This window comes from Microcaecilia unicolor, chromosome 4 (genome assembly GCF_901765095.1).
Source record: "Microcaecilia unicolor chromosome 4, aMicUni1.1, whole genome shotgun sequence".
Taxonomy (NCBI): Eukaryota; Metazoa; Chordata; class Amphibia; order Gymnophiona; family Siphonopidae; genus Microcaecilia; species Microcaecilia unicolor.
In genome coordinates this window covers 148,412,861-148,433,639 of record NC_044034.1, presented here as the reverse complement: position 1 = coordinate 148,433,639, position 20,779 = coordinate 148,412,861, and the positions used below count along the sequence as shown (strand labels likewise).

Genomic DNA, 20,779 nt, shown 5'->3' with positions numbered 1-20,779 from the left:
CTTGTTGACATAGGCCTCTATCATTGCATTGTCGGAGAAGATCCACACTGGGACCCTCCTGAGAAAATGCGCAAAGGCCTGCAGAGCCCGACGCACAACCCGGAATTCCAAGCGGTTGATGGACAACCGCGCCTCCACTGGAGACCAAGAGCCCTGAACCAGGTACCCTGTTAATGGGCTCCCCAGCCTAACAGGCTGGCATCCGTGGTCACCACTTCCCAAAGCAGAATCAGAAAAGGACCCCCCCAACCTCAAGGATTGGGGTCTCAGCCACCACTCCAAACTCCGCTGGCAGCTAGCATCCAGGACAGCCGGCCGTTGTAGCCCTCTGAAACTGGGGAGCAACGACTGAGCAAGGACTACTGAAGCGGTTTCATATGAGCCCTGACCCAGGGAACCACCTCCATGGCTGCGGTCATGGAGCTGAGGACCTGCACATAATCCCAGGCCAGAGGCCAGGATCGATTGAATCTGATGCCTCAACTTCGTGCGATGAGCCTCTGTCAGGATCATTTGAGCCCGACAGATATCGAACAGTACACCCAAGTACTCCAGCCGCTGCGACGGGACCACAGTGCTCTTCTTGAAATTTATCACTCGCTCCAGGGTCTGCAGAAGGCGAACCACTGTCTCTGTGGCCTCCACACTGCCCTGGAAGGAAGACGCCCGAATCAGCCAGTTGTCCAGATATGGGAGTACACAGATCCCCAGACATTGCAGGAAGGCCGCCACTACCACCATGATCTTAGAAAAGGTCCTCGAGGCCATAGCCATCCTAAATAGCAGAGCTGGAACTGAAAGTGCAAGCCCAGAACCGCAAAGCGCAGGAACTGCTGATGCGGCTCCCAAATGGGGATATGCAAGTACGTCTCCTTGAGGTCGAGAGCAGTGAGAAACTCCCCCTCATTTACTGAAGCAATCGCTGAATGCAGAGTTTCCATCTTAAAATGGGAAACCCACAAACATCGGTTGATGCCCTTGAGGTCCAGGATGGGGGCGCACAACCGGAACAATGGCCCAGATGGCCAGAAAAGCCTCCACCGTGCCTCTGATCTGAGCCACCCGAACGGCCCCTCGACAAGGGGAATGTAAGAAAAGAGGAGCGACTGGGTGGGAGAGTTCCAACTTGTAGCCATTATGTATGATATCCAGCACCCACTGGTCTGTGGTGATAGAGGCACACACATCCAAAAATGCGTGAAGGCGTCTCCCGATTGGTATGGATGGGTGGGCCTGCCTGGCATCATTGTGAGAGACAGGGAGCAGTGGCTGCTTGCCCCGACTGCCTGGAAGACTTCCTGTCTCCCTGAAAGGAAGGCTGCCGAGGTTGAAAACGTGCGTTGTGGCCAGAGGTCTGCCGACCAGGCCTGTACTTCCTGCTATTGTGAAACCGAGCCCGAGCCAAAGACTGACAAGCAGCTGGCTGTGACATGTGCTCTGGAAGCTATTGCGGTTTAGATTCCCCAAGCTCCTTGACCAGATTGCTAATGTCTTCACCAAACAGAAGCCTCCCCCAAAAGGGGAGCTTGACCAAACGAGCCTTGGATGTGGCATCAGCCATCCATGCTCGCAGCCAGAGTTGATGCCTCACAGCTACCACCAATGACATACCTCTGGCAGAAGCCCGGAGCAAGTCGTATTCCGCATCCGCCAAGCAGGCCAGGCCCACCTCCAACTGGGCTGTTCGACCACTGCCCCGAAAAGAAGAACGTTGGTGCCACTGTAAACAGGCCCAGGCCACAAAAGAGCTGCATACTGAAACCTGCAGCCCCTGAGCAGACACCTTAAATGCTTGCTTCACAGCCTGCTCTAGCTTACGATCCTGCAGGTCCTTTACAGCAATGTCGCCTTTCACAGGTAAGGTAGTCTATTTGGTGACCGCCATAACCAAGGAGTCCATTTTAGGCACACTGAACTTATCCTTCTCCTCTGGCAACAAAGGATAAAGATGTGCCATGGCTCTCTTTACTTTGAGACTGCCGTCAGGCATGCACCACTCCAGATGAGTTCCTGAGTTTCCAAGGTGCATGGGAAAAGCCTTAGAAGACTCTCTGAGGTCCTTCATAAGGCCTCATGCCTGACCTCCCACTGGGGCCCCTGAAAGCTCCTCTATAAAGAGAGCTGCCAGTGCCTCCAAAATTAGGGAACCCGTGTGGAACAGATGCAGTACCCGAGGGTCATCCCCTCCTCCGGAGGGAGTTCACCCTCCTCCAAGGGCTCCATGACTGGAGGGTCCCTCCAAGGGCCCCGAGGCCACCTCCAAGAAGGGAGACCCCTGTGACCACATCTCAGCGGGATCATCCAGAGCCTCTGTTCTGGCCCTTTTGGGAGCCGGGGAAGATCCCCCGGGCTCCTTCTGCTGGATAGCTCGAGGACCCAACTGTGCAGCATATCCCTGCTTCAGCAGGTAGGCCTGGTGAAGAAGGAGCACAAACTCGGGGAGGGGGGGGGAGGAAAGGTAGAGCCTGGATCCCACAGTCCCTCTGCAGCACCCCTGCAGCCTCAGCTGCCTGTGCAGGAGCTTCCTGTGCAGCGACCTCCAAGCTGGCTGCAGCCCCTGTTTCCTGAGGATAGGAACAATCCGGCCGTGCCCCAGGAGACCCGCCACCTGGGAACTCCCTCACTTGAGAAGTGGAAGCCAGCTCCAAGTCTCCTGTAGATAACTGACGTCAGAGGAGGGCGGACACAGGAAGAAGAAGGAGACATCGGAGGAGACAGAAGAGCTCAAGAACAGCTGATCCATCCTGTGCAGCGCCTTCAAACATAGGTGAGAGGCGCTGCACCGGCCATTATGGTGGAGGGGGGGTCCGGTGGGGGGGGGGGGGAGCGGCGGGGACGAAATCGGGGGGGGGGGGGCACGGAGGTGGAGGAGGGCAGGAGGCGGAGCATTGCCGACTGAAGAAGAGAGAGACAGGAAGGGAGGGGGAGCCCAGCAACTGCAAAGGTTTCATTTTTAAAAGCTTTTATTTCACAAACGGAGCAGCGGGGAGCAGCGGGGACTTCGGGGGGGGGGGGGGGGGCAAGGCAAGGCCGTCCATACAGGACGCTGCTGATGAGCGCCTTTGCCCCCTCCCGATCCTTTAATGTTTGTGGAGACATGCAGGGGAAAGTGGGGAGCCACGTCTTTGTGTTTTCTTTTTTTTCTTACGTTTCTGGCATGCGCAGAGCAGCCAGCATAACGCTTGGCTGCTCTGCACATGCTTTACGAGCCGATTACCGACGGGGATTAGTGCATCGTTCTTTACAATACCGCTCCGAACTTGTGCGACTTGTTTTTTTGGAGCATTGGTCGTTTTTTAAAATTCGGTAATGGCTTTAACGATTTTGCTTTTTTTACGTTTGGTTGATGCATCTGGGCCTAAGAGACAGATGAGAGAGCACAGAGATTTACTTCCAACTAAGCTAAGTGTGTTTAAAGTTTTCAAACAGCTTGTTGAAATTGGTTTGATGAGGTTTTTCTGGCCCATGATGAGAGAGCCCAACCCCGAGTGACCTTTAGTTTTCATAGTGTCACGGGGTTTCTCGAGGCCTTTTCCTCATCACAATTTGTTGGTAGTTCTGTCGCTATTACAACAGTCATATTTAATAAGAGTACCTTCATAAGTATTTACCTTATTGGGAGAAGAGCCAGGCTTTCACCTGTTTCCTGAAGTAGAGGTAGTCTCGAGTTACACGTAGCCCTTCTGGGAGTAAATTCCAGAGTGTAGGGGCTACTCCTGAAAAGGCTCGCTGGTGGGTATCACATCATACAATTTCTTTTGACGAGGGTATAGATAATGATGATCCTTGAGAGGACTTTAGAGGTCTTAAAGGTGTGCAAAAGGGTTAACATATTCTTTAAGTACTCTGGCCCATTTTGTCTGAGGACCTTGAAAATTAAACACAGAGTTTTAAATTTAGCCCTTTAAGGTACTGGTAGCCAGTGTAGCGTTTCAAGAAGTGTGTGGTGTGGTCATGCCACTTGCAGCCTTCTATCAGTCGTGGTACAGCATTCTGAATTAGTTGGAGCTGATCCAAACTCTTTTTGGTTTGGCCAGTGTATCAGGCATTACAGTTGTCTAGTTGTGATGTTATCATGGCATGGACCACTGTGGTCAGACTCATCTTTTCAATATATGGAGGGAGATTTCGTAGGTGATAGAGACAATATTTGAAGGTTGTTTGAATTTGTGGGATCAGAGTGAGTGATGAATGAGTCTAGCAGTATCCCAAGATTCCCGACCTGTGATTATAGGGGGAGTTCATACTTCCCAAAAGGCATTTTGAAGTCGGGTATTTGTCCACTTGCATTTGATACCCAAAGAATCTGTGGTTTATTTAGGTTCAATCAAAGTTTGTTGTTATTTGCCCATTCCTGAGTTGCAGTTAGGCAGGCAGTCAAGTTTACTCAGAGCTGTGGGTAGCTCTGGTTCAATGGGTATGAGTAGTTGCACATCAGCATAGATGTAGAATTTTTTTTTTAAATATTTTATTGTATTTCCAGTTCTTACAATCAAGTAAAACTTGTACAGAAAAGTAAACTATTCACTGTTAATTATACAATATAATTATAAACTAAAGGAAATTATCAACTATACTCAAGTCCACAATATAGGATCCAAGATTACATAAGTGGCATTATTATGTAGGCAATATTATTAGGAAATATAACCTGAGTGATTACAAAGTGCCTCTTTTTTACACTTTCAGAGCAACATTAATAAGAATATCAGTACAACATTTAATATTAATATTAACTTATCCCCACAGATCTCTTGGCTACTAGAAATTTGGTGAGATGTGAGGGCTCAAAAAAAAACCATATTTGACTGATTGGTAATGAACTACACATTTGCATGGGTAACGTAAATAGAAAGTAGCACCAATCTGAAGGACCCCTGGTTTAAGTAATAAGAACTGACGACGCCTTTTCTGAGTATCTCTTGATACATCCGGAAACACACGTATTTTAAGTCCCATAAAGTCTTTATCTTCTTGAAAAACATTTCATCAACCATAATTTATCTGGAGTTAAAGCCACAGATGCCAATAAAGTTGACGCAGTAACCATTTCTGAGTCCGAAGATTCTAAAATTGCTGATACCTCTAAGGGAGGATCAGCTTGCTCAGCGACCAATTGGCCTTCTATTGGCTTACTCGGTAGATAGTATATTTGAGAGAAAGGGGGAATGGAATCATCTGAAACCCCCAAAATTTATTTTATGTATCTTCTCAACATTTCCCTAGGTGTAATAGATATAATCTTAGGGAAGTTCAAGAATTGTAGATTGTTTACGTATGAGTTTTCAAGAGATTCAACTTTTCTCCACATATTCACTGCATCTTTTATCACAGTAGTTTGAATTTTCTGAACTTTTTCAAGATCCTTCTCCTATGTCTCTATTTTCTCAGATCATTTTTTCATGCTAGTATCAACTATTTCCAATTTCTCTTTCAAAGTTTGTGTTTGTGCCTCCAAAACCTGGATCTGGGGACATAAGACCTTGTTCAGATTTACAATTAAGGCCCACAAACTAACAAGGCTGACTTCAGACAGTTTTTCTACTAAGAAAGTAGGAAAAAATGGAGTCTGTACCTTCTGAGCAGATAAAGTAGGAGCACTCAACTCACCACCTGTAGCCAATAAATCTCCCGCAGAAGTAGCTGACCCCTGCACAGCTCCCCGGGAGTTCAAACAACTTGAAATCTCTATGTCCTCCGTTGTGTGTATCTGAGCCTCAAGTCGTTCCAACCTGGCTGCACTTCCTGACTGCAGAGAGGAAGACGCCAACAATGATGAACTGGCACTCTGTGGCTGCGGGGGAGGTGCTCTGTGGTCGGGGCTTAGAGTAACATCCAGCACAAGCGTCGCACTGGGGTATCCACTCACCCTGGGCGTTGCAAGTGTGCCACCTTCTGACCTATTCGGCACTTCAGAACTCCGCACAAAAGAATCCATAGGACCTGCCATCGGAACAGGAGGCTGGCTAGAGGCTGCCACGGCGGTCGACCTTCCCCTGCGCTTCGGCATCTTACAAAACTTAAGACAGATAAGAGGCAGAGTCTTCACTCACAACAGGTTCAAACCTGTATCTTGGATCCATCTCCCTGCCGTAGTGTTCTCTGTGGTCTCCGTGCCAAGAAGAATCTGTTTCCATAGATGTAGAATTTTGTGTCCATTGACCGAAGTAGCTCAGCCAGAGTCTTGAGGTAGATATTAAATAAAATGGACTTGCCACACCTATGTCCCGCCCAAAACATGCCCAGGCAACTCCCCCTTGTCATTTGCACGCACTTGAGTTTGATACGTGCATATTCCAGTTTTTTTTAAATGGGGAAGTAGGTATTTATACAAAATAAATATTTAAATGTCAGTTTATGCATATATCAAACATGAATTGGGCTTGCAAAATGAGGCCCGATACATCTGTAAATGTTAACATCCATTTTATAGAATAAGTCCCTAACGTTTATCTATGATTAAATGCACAGATGTAACTCAGATCCATAAGGGAAGGAGATACAATAATATGATAGAATGAGAAATCACAATATTTGTACTCAATGTGAGTTAAAGCAACAGTTCAGTCTATCAAATGTTAGGCTGAAATGTGGCCTCAGTGGATGAATAAGGAGAAAGCACAACATCTAACATTTAAAGGAATACATTGTGTTTTGTTTAAACAAACCTTCATAAATAAATGCATTCAGGGCTGTAACTAGAGGCCTTCTAAGAGGGGCAGTTGCCCTGAACACTAACCCCCTTGGGGGCCAAAACATGACTGCAATGCAGGCATGGATGAAAGACAGGAAAAGAACTGTTTTCCTCTTACCACACAGATTGGGGGTGGGGGAAGGTAGAAGAAGGGAAGAGGCCCAGAGACCAGAGGTGTAGCTAGGGGTGTAGGTACAGATACAGTTGTCTACCCCAGATGCTATAATGTCTAGTTATGGTGCTCCATTTCCTTGATCCAGAATTGTAGGTCAGCTATAGTTCTGTGCCCTCGATTACCTTCTGCATCCATAGCTGGTAGCTGTCCAGCAAGATGACAAAGACAAAGCACAGATTACTTCTCAACATATTACCTATGGGAATGGAGGAATAGTGGTGTCACGGTTTCAGGCTCAAAATAAACAGTCACGGACTCTGGAACAACGTGAGCCCTTGGCCTACTGTCGTCGAGCAGGAGCAGGAGGCAAAACCCCCAACCAGGACTGGACTAACAAGCAAGGATGGAGCTGGATTCTGGAACGGACTTGGCTTGGCTGGAACTGGAATGGTCTTGGCTTGACTGGATGCTGGAACGGACTTGGCTTGGCAGGCAGTGCTGGAACAGACAGGACTGGAGCTGAAGCTGTAGGCAGACAATGCTGGAACAGACAGGACTGAAGCTGTCGGCAGACAATGCTGGAACAGACAGGACTGGAGCTGAAGCTGTAGGCAGACAATGCTGGAACAGACAGGACTGGAACAACAGGACTGGAGCTGAACCTGAAGGTAGAGGGGACTACAGCAAGCAAGGCAGACTAGGCAGAACACAAAGCTGACCCACACGGACAAATAACAGAACTAAGGCTGAAGGCTGACCCTAGCACACAAACAAACAGAGAAGAACAGAAGCAGAAGTGCACACAGGCACCCTAAACAAGAAATCAAGACAGAACCCACGGGCACACAGACTATGGACAAGGAAGAAGTGCTAACTGCACACGGACTAACCTGGAGACCTTTGGCATTGCAAAGGCCCTGAATGAAAGTCCACCACTTCCTTATAAACAGGACAGAGGCAGGAAATACACTGAACACCAAAGTGAGGCTTGAAACACGCAGAAAGTGGAAACCCTATAGGGCAGAAGCAGGAAACACACTGAACACCAAAGTGAGGCTTGAAACACACAGGAAAGAAACAACAATGCAGACAGGAGCCAGCTCAGAAGCTGAGTATCGGGACATAAGGTGAGTCAAAGACGAATCATGACCACAATCGTGACAAGTGGACTGGAAAGGGTACAGTTGTTGCCTGAGCATGACAGGTTTCTTAGAAGAGGGGTAATGCAAAAGTTTGAGAGTCTGAGTCCCCCTTCCCGGGTGCTTCCCTGTTGATACTGCCTGTCTGCACCCTGATGTGGCTAGGGCTTAATACCCCTGAAACATGGTCCGTGTAGGCACCAGATCTGAAAAGTCAGCATAAAAGCTAAGTAGCATAAATAATTTTAATAGAAGTTTAAATAAATGGATGAAGTCTGTTAAAAGCAATTCTGACCGATGAAGAGGCAGGTAAGTCATGAGTTTGTATACTCATGTGAAACGAGTTGCTGCTGAGCTCATGAATATATAAAGCATAAAGTGGCATTAGAGTGCTGAGCATTTGTCAGATATAAAGATAAAGCACAGGGCAGATAAAAGAAATATGACTCACATATATCACATGTCTGTGGTACAACCAAAGTGCAGGAACTTTCTCTTTCCCTGTTGGGCTCATAATCATATTTTTTGCACCTGGGGCAATGCAGAGTTATGTGACTTGCAGTTTCCCAGGTTCTCAATCCACTGCACTACTCAGACAACACTTCCAACTCAGTGACACTACAGGTCATACCTGAAGGGTACAGCTCCCTACAAACCAATCAGGGCTATGCTGGCAATGGATAGTGGACAGGTGCCATGCAGCCAAATATTCAGACAACGGCCTCACTAGTTTTGGTTGCTGTTTATATCATTAACAAATAGGGAAAGCATGCAGAACTTGACTCATGGAATACTTTCCAACTATTGTGTGTGTTGGCACATATGAACACTCATGTTTAAATGCATGTGTTTGTCTCGTGTGTGTGTGTGTGTATCTGTGTGCCTCTGACCTGGAGGGAAGAGGGGAGGGTCCAAAACATTCTGTTGGTTTGGAAAGAATAATAAAATGAAAGCAAGTGTGATAAGATAATAAGGAAGCCTGTGAAAGACCTGGCTGGGACCAGTTTTTAAAAAGGGTTCCAGCAGTGATCTGGAAACTACAGACCAGTAATCCTGATGAACATACTGGGCAAAAAGGTAGAAACTAATATAAACAACAAAATTACTGAAGACATAGATAAACTTGATTTAATGGGACAAAGTCTACATGTATTTTTAATTTTTGGGAATGGTTAATAGTGTGCCTGGCAGCGCTATAGAAATGCTTAGTAGTAGTAGTAGTAGTGTGCACTATGGCCAGGGGCGGACTGAGGGTGGTCTGGGCCCCCCGCCCGGCTGCTACCTGACACCCCCTACTGCCGCAGCCTATGCCCCTGCTGCCCCAGTCCTACCTGAAGGGCCCTGGTGGTCTAGTGATCTGTGTGTGTGGGGGGGAGGGGGTTAGAAGCATGTTCTTTCCTGCCTACTGTGCTGCTACTAATCCCCCGCCTGCCAGCACTGTGTTTTCAAAATGGCGGCCAAGACTTCACAGGGTAGCCTCGTGGGTTTGACAGTCTTGCGAGACTTCCACAGGGAGTCTCAGCTACCATTTTTAAAATACGGCGTTAATGGGCAGGAGGAACAGCGGCAGCACAACAGGCAGGAAAGAACATGTTCCCCCCCACCTGGCAGAGGCCACGAGATCACCAGCGGCATGCCTTTAAAGGTAGGACCGGGGAGGGCTGTAGTGTGCAGCGGGCATCCGGGCAGACTCTGGGCCCTCAGGGAACTGCCCGGTTACCTGAATGGTCAGTCCGCCCCTGACTATGGCACACCAACACACACTATCGCACAATAGTGTGCCGATTCTTTAATAGTGCAATAGTGTAATTCTTCCGCTGGTATTTAAGTCCATATAGGGCTAGATTCTATATATGCCTAAAAAAATCAGCGACAAATAAAATATGCATAGGCATATTCTATAAACTGCACCTAAATTTAGGCGTGGTTTATAGAATATGCCTAAACCTATGCATAGTTTATAGACTATGCCCAACACCTGTTTTCTGTGACTATATTTAGACATGTGTTAAACGAAGGAAAAAGCCTCAAATGAACCACTATGGCACTCCTTTGTTAATAAATCAACTTTAGGGAGGCCTGCGGACTCATCACTGGCAAAAAACCTCCTGGCTAATGAATTAATTATAGCTCTTCAAATCACTTTTTAAGTACTTTTGAAAAACATAGCTTTCCAGTTGTCCAGTTGTTCGTTGAGACCCACGGCCCTTGATAGAGTCTCAACAAACAACTGGACAGCTGGAAAGCTATGTTTTTCAAAAGTACTTAAAAAGTGATTTGAAGAGCTATAATTAATTCATTAGCCAGGAGGTTTTTTGCCGGTGATGAGTCCGCAGGCCTCCCTAAAGTTGATTTATTAACAAAGGGAGTGCCATAGCGGTTCGTTTGAGGCTTTTTCCTCCGTTTAACGCTTATCTTTGCATATGTAGATATCTCGTATTTAGTTTTTGGAACAAAACCGGTATTCTACAAGCTTCACCACGATACTTATATTTAGACATGGCCATTTATGCCAATGAAATCCCGGTGTAAATGCCAATGCCTCAATTACACGCGGAATGGGCACATTCTGTAACAGTGCACATAAATCCTAGAAAAACTCACAAACTGCACATGGTCATGTACCGTTTTACAGAACCACATCTTAGAATTTATGCGCATTGCTTTACAGAATATGCTTAATGTGTGTGTAAATTCTAATTAATGCTAATTAGTGTCAATAATGACTTGTTAAATTTAATTATCAGTGTTGATTGGCTGTTAAGCAAATTGTGTGCAAATCCAGAATATGACCGGATTTGCACACGCAACTCAAGTTGCACTATATAGAATCCAGGGGATAATGGAGATTAGAATTTCTAGACAATGTATTGAAAAATGAAGATATGTTCTCTTTTATATGTGTAGGTATTTGTTTGTGTGTGTATTTCAAGATGGTGTCACACCTTGCAATGCTGTGGGATAAATCTGGATGCAGGCTTTGTTTTTGTGCACAGGTTTTGTTTTCTAAATATTTAAACAATGGAAGCTGAACAATAAATATTCTTTCTATTCTATAGAGATGTACTTAGATTAGCTCTGTACTGCCCTCTGGTGCATCATTCTAAAAGTGCTCTAGTGAACTAGGACACACTGGCAGAGTTTCATGATATCCCTTTAAAGACAAAGTTGTCTGGTTGCCCTGTTGGCCCACTTGAATGCAAGAAAATAAAGGTTAACAAACACTTATTAGACTAATCAATACTTTTCTTGGCCAGCTTTCTCTTCCAGTTCTGCTGAAAACGCTGACAGATCTGAAAGATACATTAACAAAAAAAAAATACCCAACTAGCCACTTCTAATATTACCAGTTTATTGAAAACATTTTATGATTTGAACTGAGGGAGAAGAGTCTCTTAATTTCACAACTCGAAATGGACCACACCATTGAAAGAATTACAGTTTCTATTCACAATGACCAAGTACAGACATCTGCACACAGGAATCCGGCTGATAGATGCATCTTCCACTCCTTTTTTTTGTATTTTTTATTTATAATTTTTCAAAATGATACATTCATATATATATATAAATGTAGGATTAAGGATTAATTTACAAGCAAAAATATTTTTCACCCACATCTAAATCATATACATATTGACCACAATAATTGGGGAATAAGATATTATTATTATTAGCATTTGTATAGCGCTACCAGACGCACGCAGCGCTGAACACCTGATACAAAGAGACAGTCCCTGCTCAAAAGAGCTTATAATCTAAGTAATACAGACAAACAAGACAGTTATGGGTGAAGTAATGGGTGAGAAGGGAGGAAGGGACAAGGGGAGGGCAATTGTGGCTAGGAGCTAAAAGCAGCAGTGAAAAGGTGGGTTTTCAGCATAGATTTGAGAACAGGTAGAGATGGAGCTAGATGTATAGGTCCAGGAAGTCTATTCCAGGCATAAGGTGCCGCGAGAGAAAAGGAGCGAAGCCTGGAGTTAGCAGTGGAGGAGAAGGAGGACGACAAGAGAGATTTGTCAAGCGAGCTGAGTTCACGGGGAGGAATGTAGGGAGAGATGAGAGCGGAGAGGTAATGGGGGGCTGCAGAGTGGATGCATTTAAAGGTCAGTACGAGAAGTTTAAACTGAATGCGGAAGCGGACAGGGAGCCAGTGAAGTGACTTGAGGAGCGGGCTAGTATGGGTATAACGATTCTGGCGGAAAACAAATATAGAAAACATATAAGAAATAAAGCAATCAGTCAAAGAGGAGAGTGTTATTCGCCCACTAGCAGGAACATACAGCATATTTCCTATGTGGTCATTCAGGGTTGAACATTTCCCTTCTCCTTGGCTTTTTTACATTCAGCCAATTTCTCATATTCCACTCTTCATGTGCAAAAAATCCATTACACACAATACTATCATTTATTTTGGTTCTTATATCCCACGTAATCTGAATTCCAATTATTCAGCTCTATGTGGCTTACAACAATTAAGAAACTGACTCATGCACACATATAATGTCTGACAATATGAACTGTAATGATGTAAAGACTGATCCGATTAAGCGCATAGATCAGGATTCATAAACCTTTTCAGAAATACTAAAATTCTATGAATTACACAATTAATTCAGAAATTTTATTACAGAAAACGGCTTTCAAAAACTTTCCGAAATATTAAATAATTAGAAATTCATTTGATTTCATCTGGTATATCATTCCACCGTTTTGTGCTTATGTGAGAGAGATCATGTGAGACAGAGGTGAACACCTCAATGCAGGGACGGATCTGAGGTTTGTGGGAACCTGGACAAACTAGCATAAATGGCCCCCCCTTCCCAGCCGTAACTGCCCAGTACATATTTTTACTATCCGTCACACGACGAACACAATGCGCATACAACTGTTTCAAATTTATTCAAGTACATATATAACATCAAGTTACTGTTAATGTTACAGGGTATAGAAACGAGCATTAATGGTAGACGTAAGAGTTTCAACAAAGTTTATAGATTTATCATGTTCCTGAAAAACACAACCACCAAACTGTATAGGCAGGCTGTTATGTAAAGCCTGCCTTGATAATGAGAAGGGTCCCCTAAGACCTTTGGGCCCTTGGGCCCAGTAAGCCAGTGTGAGAATCCATCCTGCCTCTGTCCTGACTGAAACCTTCATACAGATGATAACCCTCAGATTCATCTCCAGGGCAGTGTTTGAGGTTGTGACACTTTGGGAGGTGATGGGGCATTTGAGTGGGTAGTTTTGGGGGAAGGGGCTAGTGAACAGGGATGTGGGAGAGGTGCAAGGATAGTTTTTATGTGTGGAGAAAGTTTGTGGGGTGGTTGGAAAATTGCACAGGTGATGGACAGATGTGGGGGTAGTTTTTTGGGGATCAGGCAATTTGTGGGAGTGGTGCAGTTGAGGGGTAGTTGGGGGGTGGGGCCATTTTGCTAGGAGATGGGAAAGTTGCAGAGGTAGTTTATGAGGTGAAGAAGTTTGTAGGGCAGTGGGAAAATTTCAGGGGGAGTAGTTTATTGGGGTGGGACCATTTGCAGGATGGTAAATCGGATGGGTAATTTTTGAGGGTGTGGAAGTTTGTGGGGTGGTAGGTCAGTTGTAGGACAGTTTTTAGGGGTGCAGCCAGTTTCCAGGGAGACTGAAGAGTTGTGGAGGTAGTGTTTGAAGGTGGGGGAAGTTTGTAGGGCAGTGGGGCAATTTCAGGTTTAGATTTTGGGGATAGGCCAGTTGTGGGGAGGGGTGCAGTCACAGGGGCAGATTTTTGGGGTGGGTGAAGTTGTGCACTACATTACACAAATGGTCTCTAATTATTCTCATACCTCACACTAATAACATTATCGGATTTTGTCTCACTTAGAATGTAAACTGCCCTGAACTCTGGAAAGGGGATATTAGCGGTATAAAAGAATTAATTTGATTTGCACTGCCCTCCTACCCCCAAATTGACCTCAACCCCTACAATTACCCTTTGCAACTGCCCACTACTCCACAAACTGCCCACCCCAAAACTAACACTTGCAATTGTCCCATCCCCCCAAAACCATCCCAACTCACCAAACAACCTCTGTGCTATGTACCCAGAATTCCAAACCTTAAAACACCCCCTGCAACGGCCCTACCACCCCACAAAGTGCCCCAACCCCTAAAACTATGTGCACCCCTTCCTCACATCCCTTAACTGCCCCACTTTCAAAACTAGCCCCCTGCAACTGTATCACCCCCTAGCGTCTGATCCAGTCTTCAAAACTATCCCCACAACTACCCTATCATACACCACCTCCCTCCCTTCTCCCTCCCCTATGGTCTTATACAGAGGCGTGATGCAGGGTGTCCCTTTCCTCCTCTACCCAATAGGGTGCAGAATACAGGGTGATATCCCTCCCCTCCAATCTTGTATTAAACGGGCATGATGCATGCAGGGTGTCGACTCTCTTTCCTCCTCCTCTCCGCATCCCTCCCGTCTAGTACAGAGACATGAAGAGCATCCATTTCCTTTTCCTCCTCTCTCCCATGCAGGGTGTCTCTTTTCCCCTCCGATCTGATTCACAGATTACCCTGTCATCCAGGTAGCACCTCCTACTTATGTTTGGTGCAAGAAGTGACAGCAGCATGGCTGGGCAGGGAAACGGGGTGCCTCGGTCCATGCTGCCGGGGGAGGGCAACCGGTTAGTGTTGAGGGATGTTGGTTTTCTCCTGGTTGTTGTCTCTTTCCTTTTACATCAACTGGAAAATGTTGAATTTCCCGAGCTAAGGCAGTGCGCACCTCTCCTGCCCCATCTCCTCCTCTCCTATCCCCCACGCCCCCTGCCGCACACCAGCAGCCTTTTCTCTCCTACCACCCCTTATTCTCTGGCATTTCTCTCCCCACTCAGCACGGCCCTCTGAACGTGCCTTGCACACACAGCGGCATTTAAGCACACGCTGCACCAGCTCCACTCCTCTGTAACTGGAGCCAGGCAGCCCTCTCTCTCTCTGTCTTGTGTCCGATTCCTGCAGCAGGAAACAGGAAGTTTCAGCCCGGAACATTAGAGAGGGAGGGCAAGCTCCGATTACAGAGGAGCTGAGCATCTTGTGCTTAATGCCGCCGTGCGTACAAGGCAAGTTCAGAGGGCCACACGCAGCGGGGCGGGTGAGATGCCAGAAGAAAAAAAGGCTGCGGGTGGGGGTAGGAGACAACAAGCTGCAGGAACGTGAGGGAGGGGGCAGCGGTAAGAGAGAAAAATGTGCTGGAGAGGAGGAAAGAGAGACAACTTAATGAAAGTGCATTGAAAAAAGTGTTTATAGAGGCCTGCAGCCAGGCCTGCCCCTGCCTAGAGTAGACTTATGGTCATGCACCATTAAATAGGGTGTTTTAGACTTTCAGAACCATAGTCTTTGACCAGATTATGCAAAACATTGACTCCTGTGCTATATGTGTCTCCTCGAATGCACTATTAATTATACCCCTACTGCACCTTTTCATTTTCTAAAAGCTCTGGGACTTGAGACTGGATGTGTGTGTGTGTGTGTGAGAGAGTGAGAGGCAGCCTGTCATATCAAACCAAACATACCATGATGTTGAACTAATTTACATTTTAGAATGCAGACTTCACTATTCTACATGAGCTAATGCAAAACTCTGATGCAGAAACCTTATATAACAAACTGCTAGACCAAAACAACACCGTCCATGAAAACAGAAACAATCCAATAAAGGAGAAGCCAACTTTATACTGCAAATACAGCAACTACTACTACTTAACATTTCTAGAGCGCTACTAGGGTTACACAGCGCTGTACAATTTAACAAAGAGAGACAGTCCCAGCTCAAAGAGCTTACAATCTAATAGACAAGTGAACGGTCGGTCCGATAGGGGCAGTCAAATTGGGGCAGTCTGAATTCAAGCCTTAGAACATCATTATACGTCCTAGTTAAAAAAACAAAACAAGCTGGACCGACCGGAGGAGTGGCCTAGTGGTTAGGGTGGTGGACTTTGGTCCTGGGAAACTGAGGAACTGAGTTCGATTCCCGGCACAGGCAGCTCCTTGTGACTCTGGGCAAGTCACTTAACCCTCCATTGCCCCATGTAAGCCGCATTGAGCCTGCCATGAGTGGGAAAGCGCGGGGTACAAATGTAACAACAACAACTAGTACAGATCCCTGAACCTTTCTCTCAGAGCAACTCATCTGTGGCCTGCTCTGATCTAACAGAAAAGCCTAACCTGTTCCTCTTGTTTCTGAAACCTCCCTTCTGAACAGTTCACAGAACAATGGTTTGAACTGCAGGGTGCCCTGTATTTAACACATACCCAATAGTTCAAAGAGCTGATTATTTCATTTGAGGGGGAAAGAAGCAAAACCCAGGGGCAGGAGGCCTGGGTGAAAGTTAGAAGTGGCAGTTCCTGGTACCACTCTTCTGTCAGCTGGAGCCGAATCACAGAGAGGAGAAGGAGGTGCGAGAATTGGGGCAGAATGCAGATAGAGAACGGTACAGTTTAGGGGGGTGAAGAACTTTTGTGCACGAAAGAGGAGCAGGGTTTGGGTGTGATCATATGTGATGATCTTAAGGTGGCCAAACAGGTAGGAAAAAAAGGCGACAGCAAAAGCTAGGATACTTGGGTGCTGGATCTGGTGCTCACAAATGGGGACGATGTGTCAAATGTCCAAGTGGGTGCCCACCTGGGCAGCAGTGACCATCAAACAGTTTGGTTTGATATGACAGCTGAAGTGGAGGGCAGCCACTCAAAACTCAGTCCTGGATTTCAAGCATGCTGACTTTAGTAAAATGGGGGAATACCTGAGGAAGGAGCTGATGGGCTGGGAGGATGAACGAGAAGTGGAAGGACAGTGGTCCAGGCTAAAAGAAGCTATAAATATGGCCACAAACCTTTATGTAAAGAGAGTAAATAAAAGCAAGAAAAAAAGGAAACCGATATGGTTCTCCAAGCAAGTGGCTGAGAAAATAAAGGCTAAAGAGTTGGCGTTCCTGAAATACAGAAAAACTGAAGAAGAGGAACACGGAGAGGAATACCGGATAAAACTGAAGGAAGCCAAGAGAGAGATACGTATGGCGAAAACGCGAGCGGAAGAACAAATGGCTAGAAATGTAAGGAGAGGTGACAAACATTTCTTCAGGTATATTAGTGAAAGGAGGAAGACAAAAAAGGGAATTGTGAGACTTAAAGATGGAAAAAGCAAACTTGCTAAATAGATTTGTTCTGTTTTCACAGGAGAAAATCCTGGAGAAGGACCGCAATTGACTGGCAAATGTACAAATGAGAATGGAGTGGATATAGCACCGTTCACGGAAGAGAGTGTGTATGAACAACTTGAAAATCTAAAGGTGGACAAAGCAGTGGGACTGGACGGGATCCACCCCAGGATATTGAGGGAGCTCAGGTTCTGGCGGGTCCTCTTAAAGATTTGTTTAATAAATCCTTGGAGACGGGAGAGGTTCCGTGGGATTGGAGAACGGCGGATGTGGTCCCTCTTCACAAAAGTGGTGATAGGGAAGAAGCTGGAAACTACAGGCCGGTAAGCCTCACTTCGGTTATTGGAAAAGTAAAGGAAGCGATGCTGAAGGAAAGGATAGTGAATTTCCTGGAAGCCAATAAGTTGCAAGATCAGAGACAGCATGGTTTTACCAAAGGTAAATCGTGCCAAACGAATCTCATTGAATTCTTGACTGGGTGACCGGAGAATTGAATCATGGACGTGCTATGGACATAATCTACTTAGATTTCAGCAAAGCTTTTGACATGGTTCCCCACAGGAGGCTCTTGAATAAACTTGACAGGCTGAAGATAGGACCCGATGTGGTGAACTGGATTAGGAACTGGTTGACGGACAGACGTCAGAGGGTGGTGGTTAATGGAATTCGCTCGGATGAGGGAAAGGTGAGTAGTGGAGTGCCTCAGGGATTGGTGCTGGGGCTGATTCTGTTCAATATATTTGTGAGTGACATTGCCGAAGGGTTAGAAGGTAAAGTTTGCCTTTTTGCAGATGATACTAAGATTTGTAACAGAGTGGACACCCGGGAGGGAGTGGAAAACATGAAAAAGGATCTGTGGAAGCTAGAAGAATGGTCTAAGATTTGGCAATTAAAATTCAATGCGAAGAACTGCAATGTGATGCACTTAGGGAGTAGAAATCCACGGGAGACCTATGTGCTAGGCGGTGAAAGTCTGATATGTACGGACGGTGAGAGGGATCTTGGGGTGATAGTATCTGAGGATCTGAAGGCGACGAAACAGTGTGACAAGGCGGTGGCCATGGCTAGAAGGTTGCTAGGCTGTATAGAGAGAGGTGTGACCAACAGAAGAAAAGAAGTTTTCCATATCATCAAGCTGATCAATCCATAGACTGGTGGGTTGTGTCCATCTACCAGCAGGTGGAGATAGAGAGCAAACTTTTGCCTCCCTATATGTGGTCATGTGCTGCCGGAAACTCCTCAGTATGTTCTCTATCTCAGCAGGTGGTGGTCACACACAGCAGCAGCAGCTCTGGCTAGGCCTCCAAGCCTAATTTTTAGGATTTGTTGAGTGCCTGGGGTTGAGGGCTCTTTTGAGCAAGTGCAAACCTGGTGGTGCCAGGTCCCTCCTTTTCTCCCCCCTCCCGCTGGCTCCGTTAAAAAAAAAAAAAAAAAATTTTAAACGTCTTTAAAGGCGTTTATTTCGACGTTTATTTAAGCGTCTATTGCAGCTACTCACTGGGACACCAGGTCGTTACAACTCGGAGCGGACAGCAGGTAATTTTACCTTTTTATAGCGGGCGGGGGTTCCCCGATTCTTCTCCTCGTGGCACATGGCGTCGGAGGGCGAGGGCGCAAAGGGTCGCTCCCCGGGTCGCTTGAGCGCTTCTAGAGGGGATGCGGGGGTCTTAAAGCCTGATTCGCCCTTGTTGGGGGGCAGTTTCGTGACCGATGAATGTCCCGGTCCTTCCTCCGGCGTGGCGGTTTTTCCCGCCATAAACGCCCATCCCCCGCTCCTCGCCTCCGCCATTTTGGCCGGCCACGCGGCTCGGACGGCTTCTTCTTGGGCCGCCCTTGAGGTTGGAGACATTAATGCCATGAACGCCCTTAATTTGGGCGACGGCACAGAAGCGGCTAAAGTTAAGAGCCGTTCTTCCCGCGCGGCTCCTTCGCGGAGTTTCGCGCCGGACGCCATTTTGGATGCGCAGCAGGCCTCTCCCCCGCTGTTGCGAGCGCCGGTTGAGAGTGCGCCTAGGGCTGTTGCCCAGGCTGCGGAAGTGCACAGTCTGGGGGGTTTCTCCCCCGAGTTTGTTTTGCTGCTGCATCAGGCCTTCCTCATGCACAACGCTGCCCCCGCTCCCTCGTCTGGTAAAGAGGTTGAGGTTCCCAGAGGTAAACGCCCTCGGGTTGATTCCCAGGCCTTGGAGGAATTTGTCTCCTCCGATGTAGATGAGGGCAGCGTGTCTGAGGTCTCCCAACGGTCCTTTGCGGATTCCTTGGAGGAGACGGATCCCCGCTCGGATGGAGCGGATGACCCCTCTGCAGCGCGGCTTTTTCGCCCAGAGGATTTGCCCAACCTGTTGTTACAGGCCATGGACACATTGAAGATTTCCTCTCCGGAGGACGTCTCTCCCTCAGCCCCTGTTGGCTCTGCCATTATGCTGGGGACGAAGCGCCCGCCTAGAACCTTCCACGTGCATGATGCCATGCACACCTTAATTTCGGCTCAATGGGATGTCCCAGAAGCGAGCCTTAAAGTGGCTAGGGCTATGTCCCGCCTCTATCCTTTGGCTGTGAGTGAACGTGAGGCCTATCTGTGGCCTACCGTGGATTCTTTAATCACTGCGGTGACTAAGAAAACGGCTTTGCCGGTGGAAGGTGGCACGGCCCTAAAGGACGCCCAAGACAGGAGATTGGAGGCGGCCTTAAGGTCGTCCTTTGAGGCGGCTGCTTTAAGTTTGCAGGCCTCAGTTTGCGGATCCTATGTGGCCAGGGCGTGCCTGACTATGGTGCAGCGGGCTTCCCCCTCGGATCATTCCTTGAGGGATGATTGGCCAGCCCTGGAATCGGGCTTAGCCTATGTGGCAGACTTGCTGTATGATGTCTTGAGAGCCTCAGCTAAAGGCATGGCTCAGACAGTCTCTGCGCGGCGGTGGCTTTGGCTGAAACATTGGTCTGCTGACCACGCCTCTAAATCCCGCCTGGCTAGGTTGCCTTTTAAAGGCAAGCTGCTCTTTGGGGTCGAGCTGGACAAAATCGTGACCGATCTCGGCACATCTAAGGGCAAGAAGTTACCAGAGGTCAGGGCTCGGGCTAGTGCTCGTCCCGGTACCTCCAGAGGACGGTTTCAGGAAGCCCGTCGGTACCGCCCGGGCAGGTCGGGTTCTTCTGCCCCCTCTTCCTTTAAGAGGCATTTCTCCCCCAAGCAGCGTTCCTTTCGCAGAGACCGCCGTCCCGGAGGTGCTCCCTCCGGTCCTCCCCCAGGGTCTCGTACCCAATGACGGGGTCTTGGTCCACGCCCCAGTGCAGATTGGAGGACGGCTGTCCTCGTTTCTGGGCGAGTGGACCACAATAACTTCAGACGCTTGGGTGCTGGAAGTCATCAGAGACGGCTACAAGCTAGAGTTCTGCCGACCCTTAAGAGACGGGTTTGTACTCTCTCCCTGCAAGTCTCCGGTCAAAGCTGTGGCAGTGCAGCAGACTTTGGACAATCTGATCCGCCTGGGTGCGGTCGTTCCGGTGCCAGAAAGTCAGCTTGGCAAGGGGCGTTACTCCATTTACTTTGTGGTACCAAAGAAAGGAGGTTCTGTCCGGCCTATCCTCGACCTCAAAGGGGTCAATCGGGCCTTGAAAGTGCGGCACTTTCGCATGGAGACTC

At 47.3% G+C, this 20,779-nt stretch overlaps 1 protein-coding gene across 5 annotated transcripts in view; it reads left to right on the top strand.

Moving 5' to 3' along the window:
• Positions 1-20,779, top strand: part of HTATIP2 (HIV-1 Tat interactive protein 2) — a 76,142-nt gene that overhangs the window by 1,152 nt on the left and 54,211 nt on the right. The window contains exon 1 of one of the 5 annotated variants that reach the window (XM_030200713.1): positions 14,445-14,517. The exons of 1 other annotated variant lie outside the window; for it this stretch is intronic. In XM_030200713.1, the coding sequence (XP_030056573.1) occupies positions 14,462-14,517 (56 nt within the window). In that variant the 5' untranslated portion in view covers positions 14,445-14,461. 3 more of the 5 variants (XM_030200715.1, XM_030200719.1, XM_030200717.1) reach the window with 3 other exon arrangements.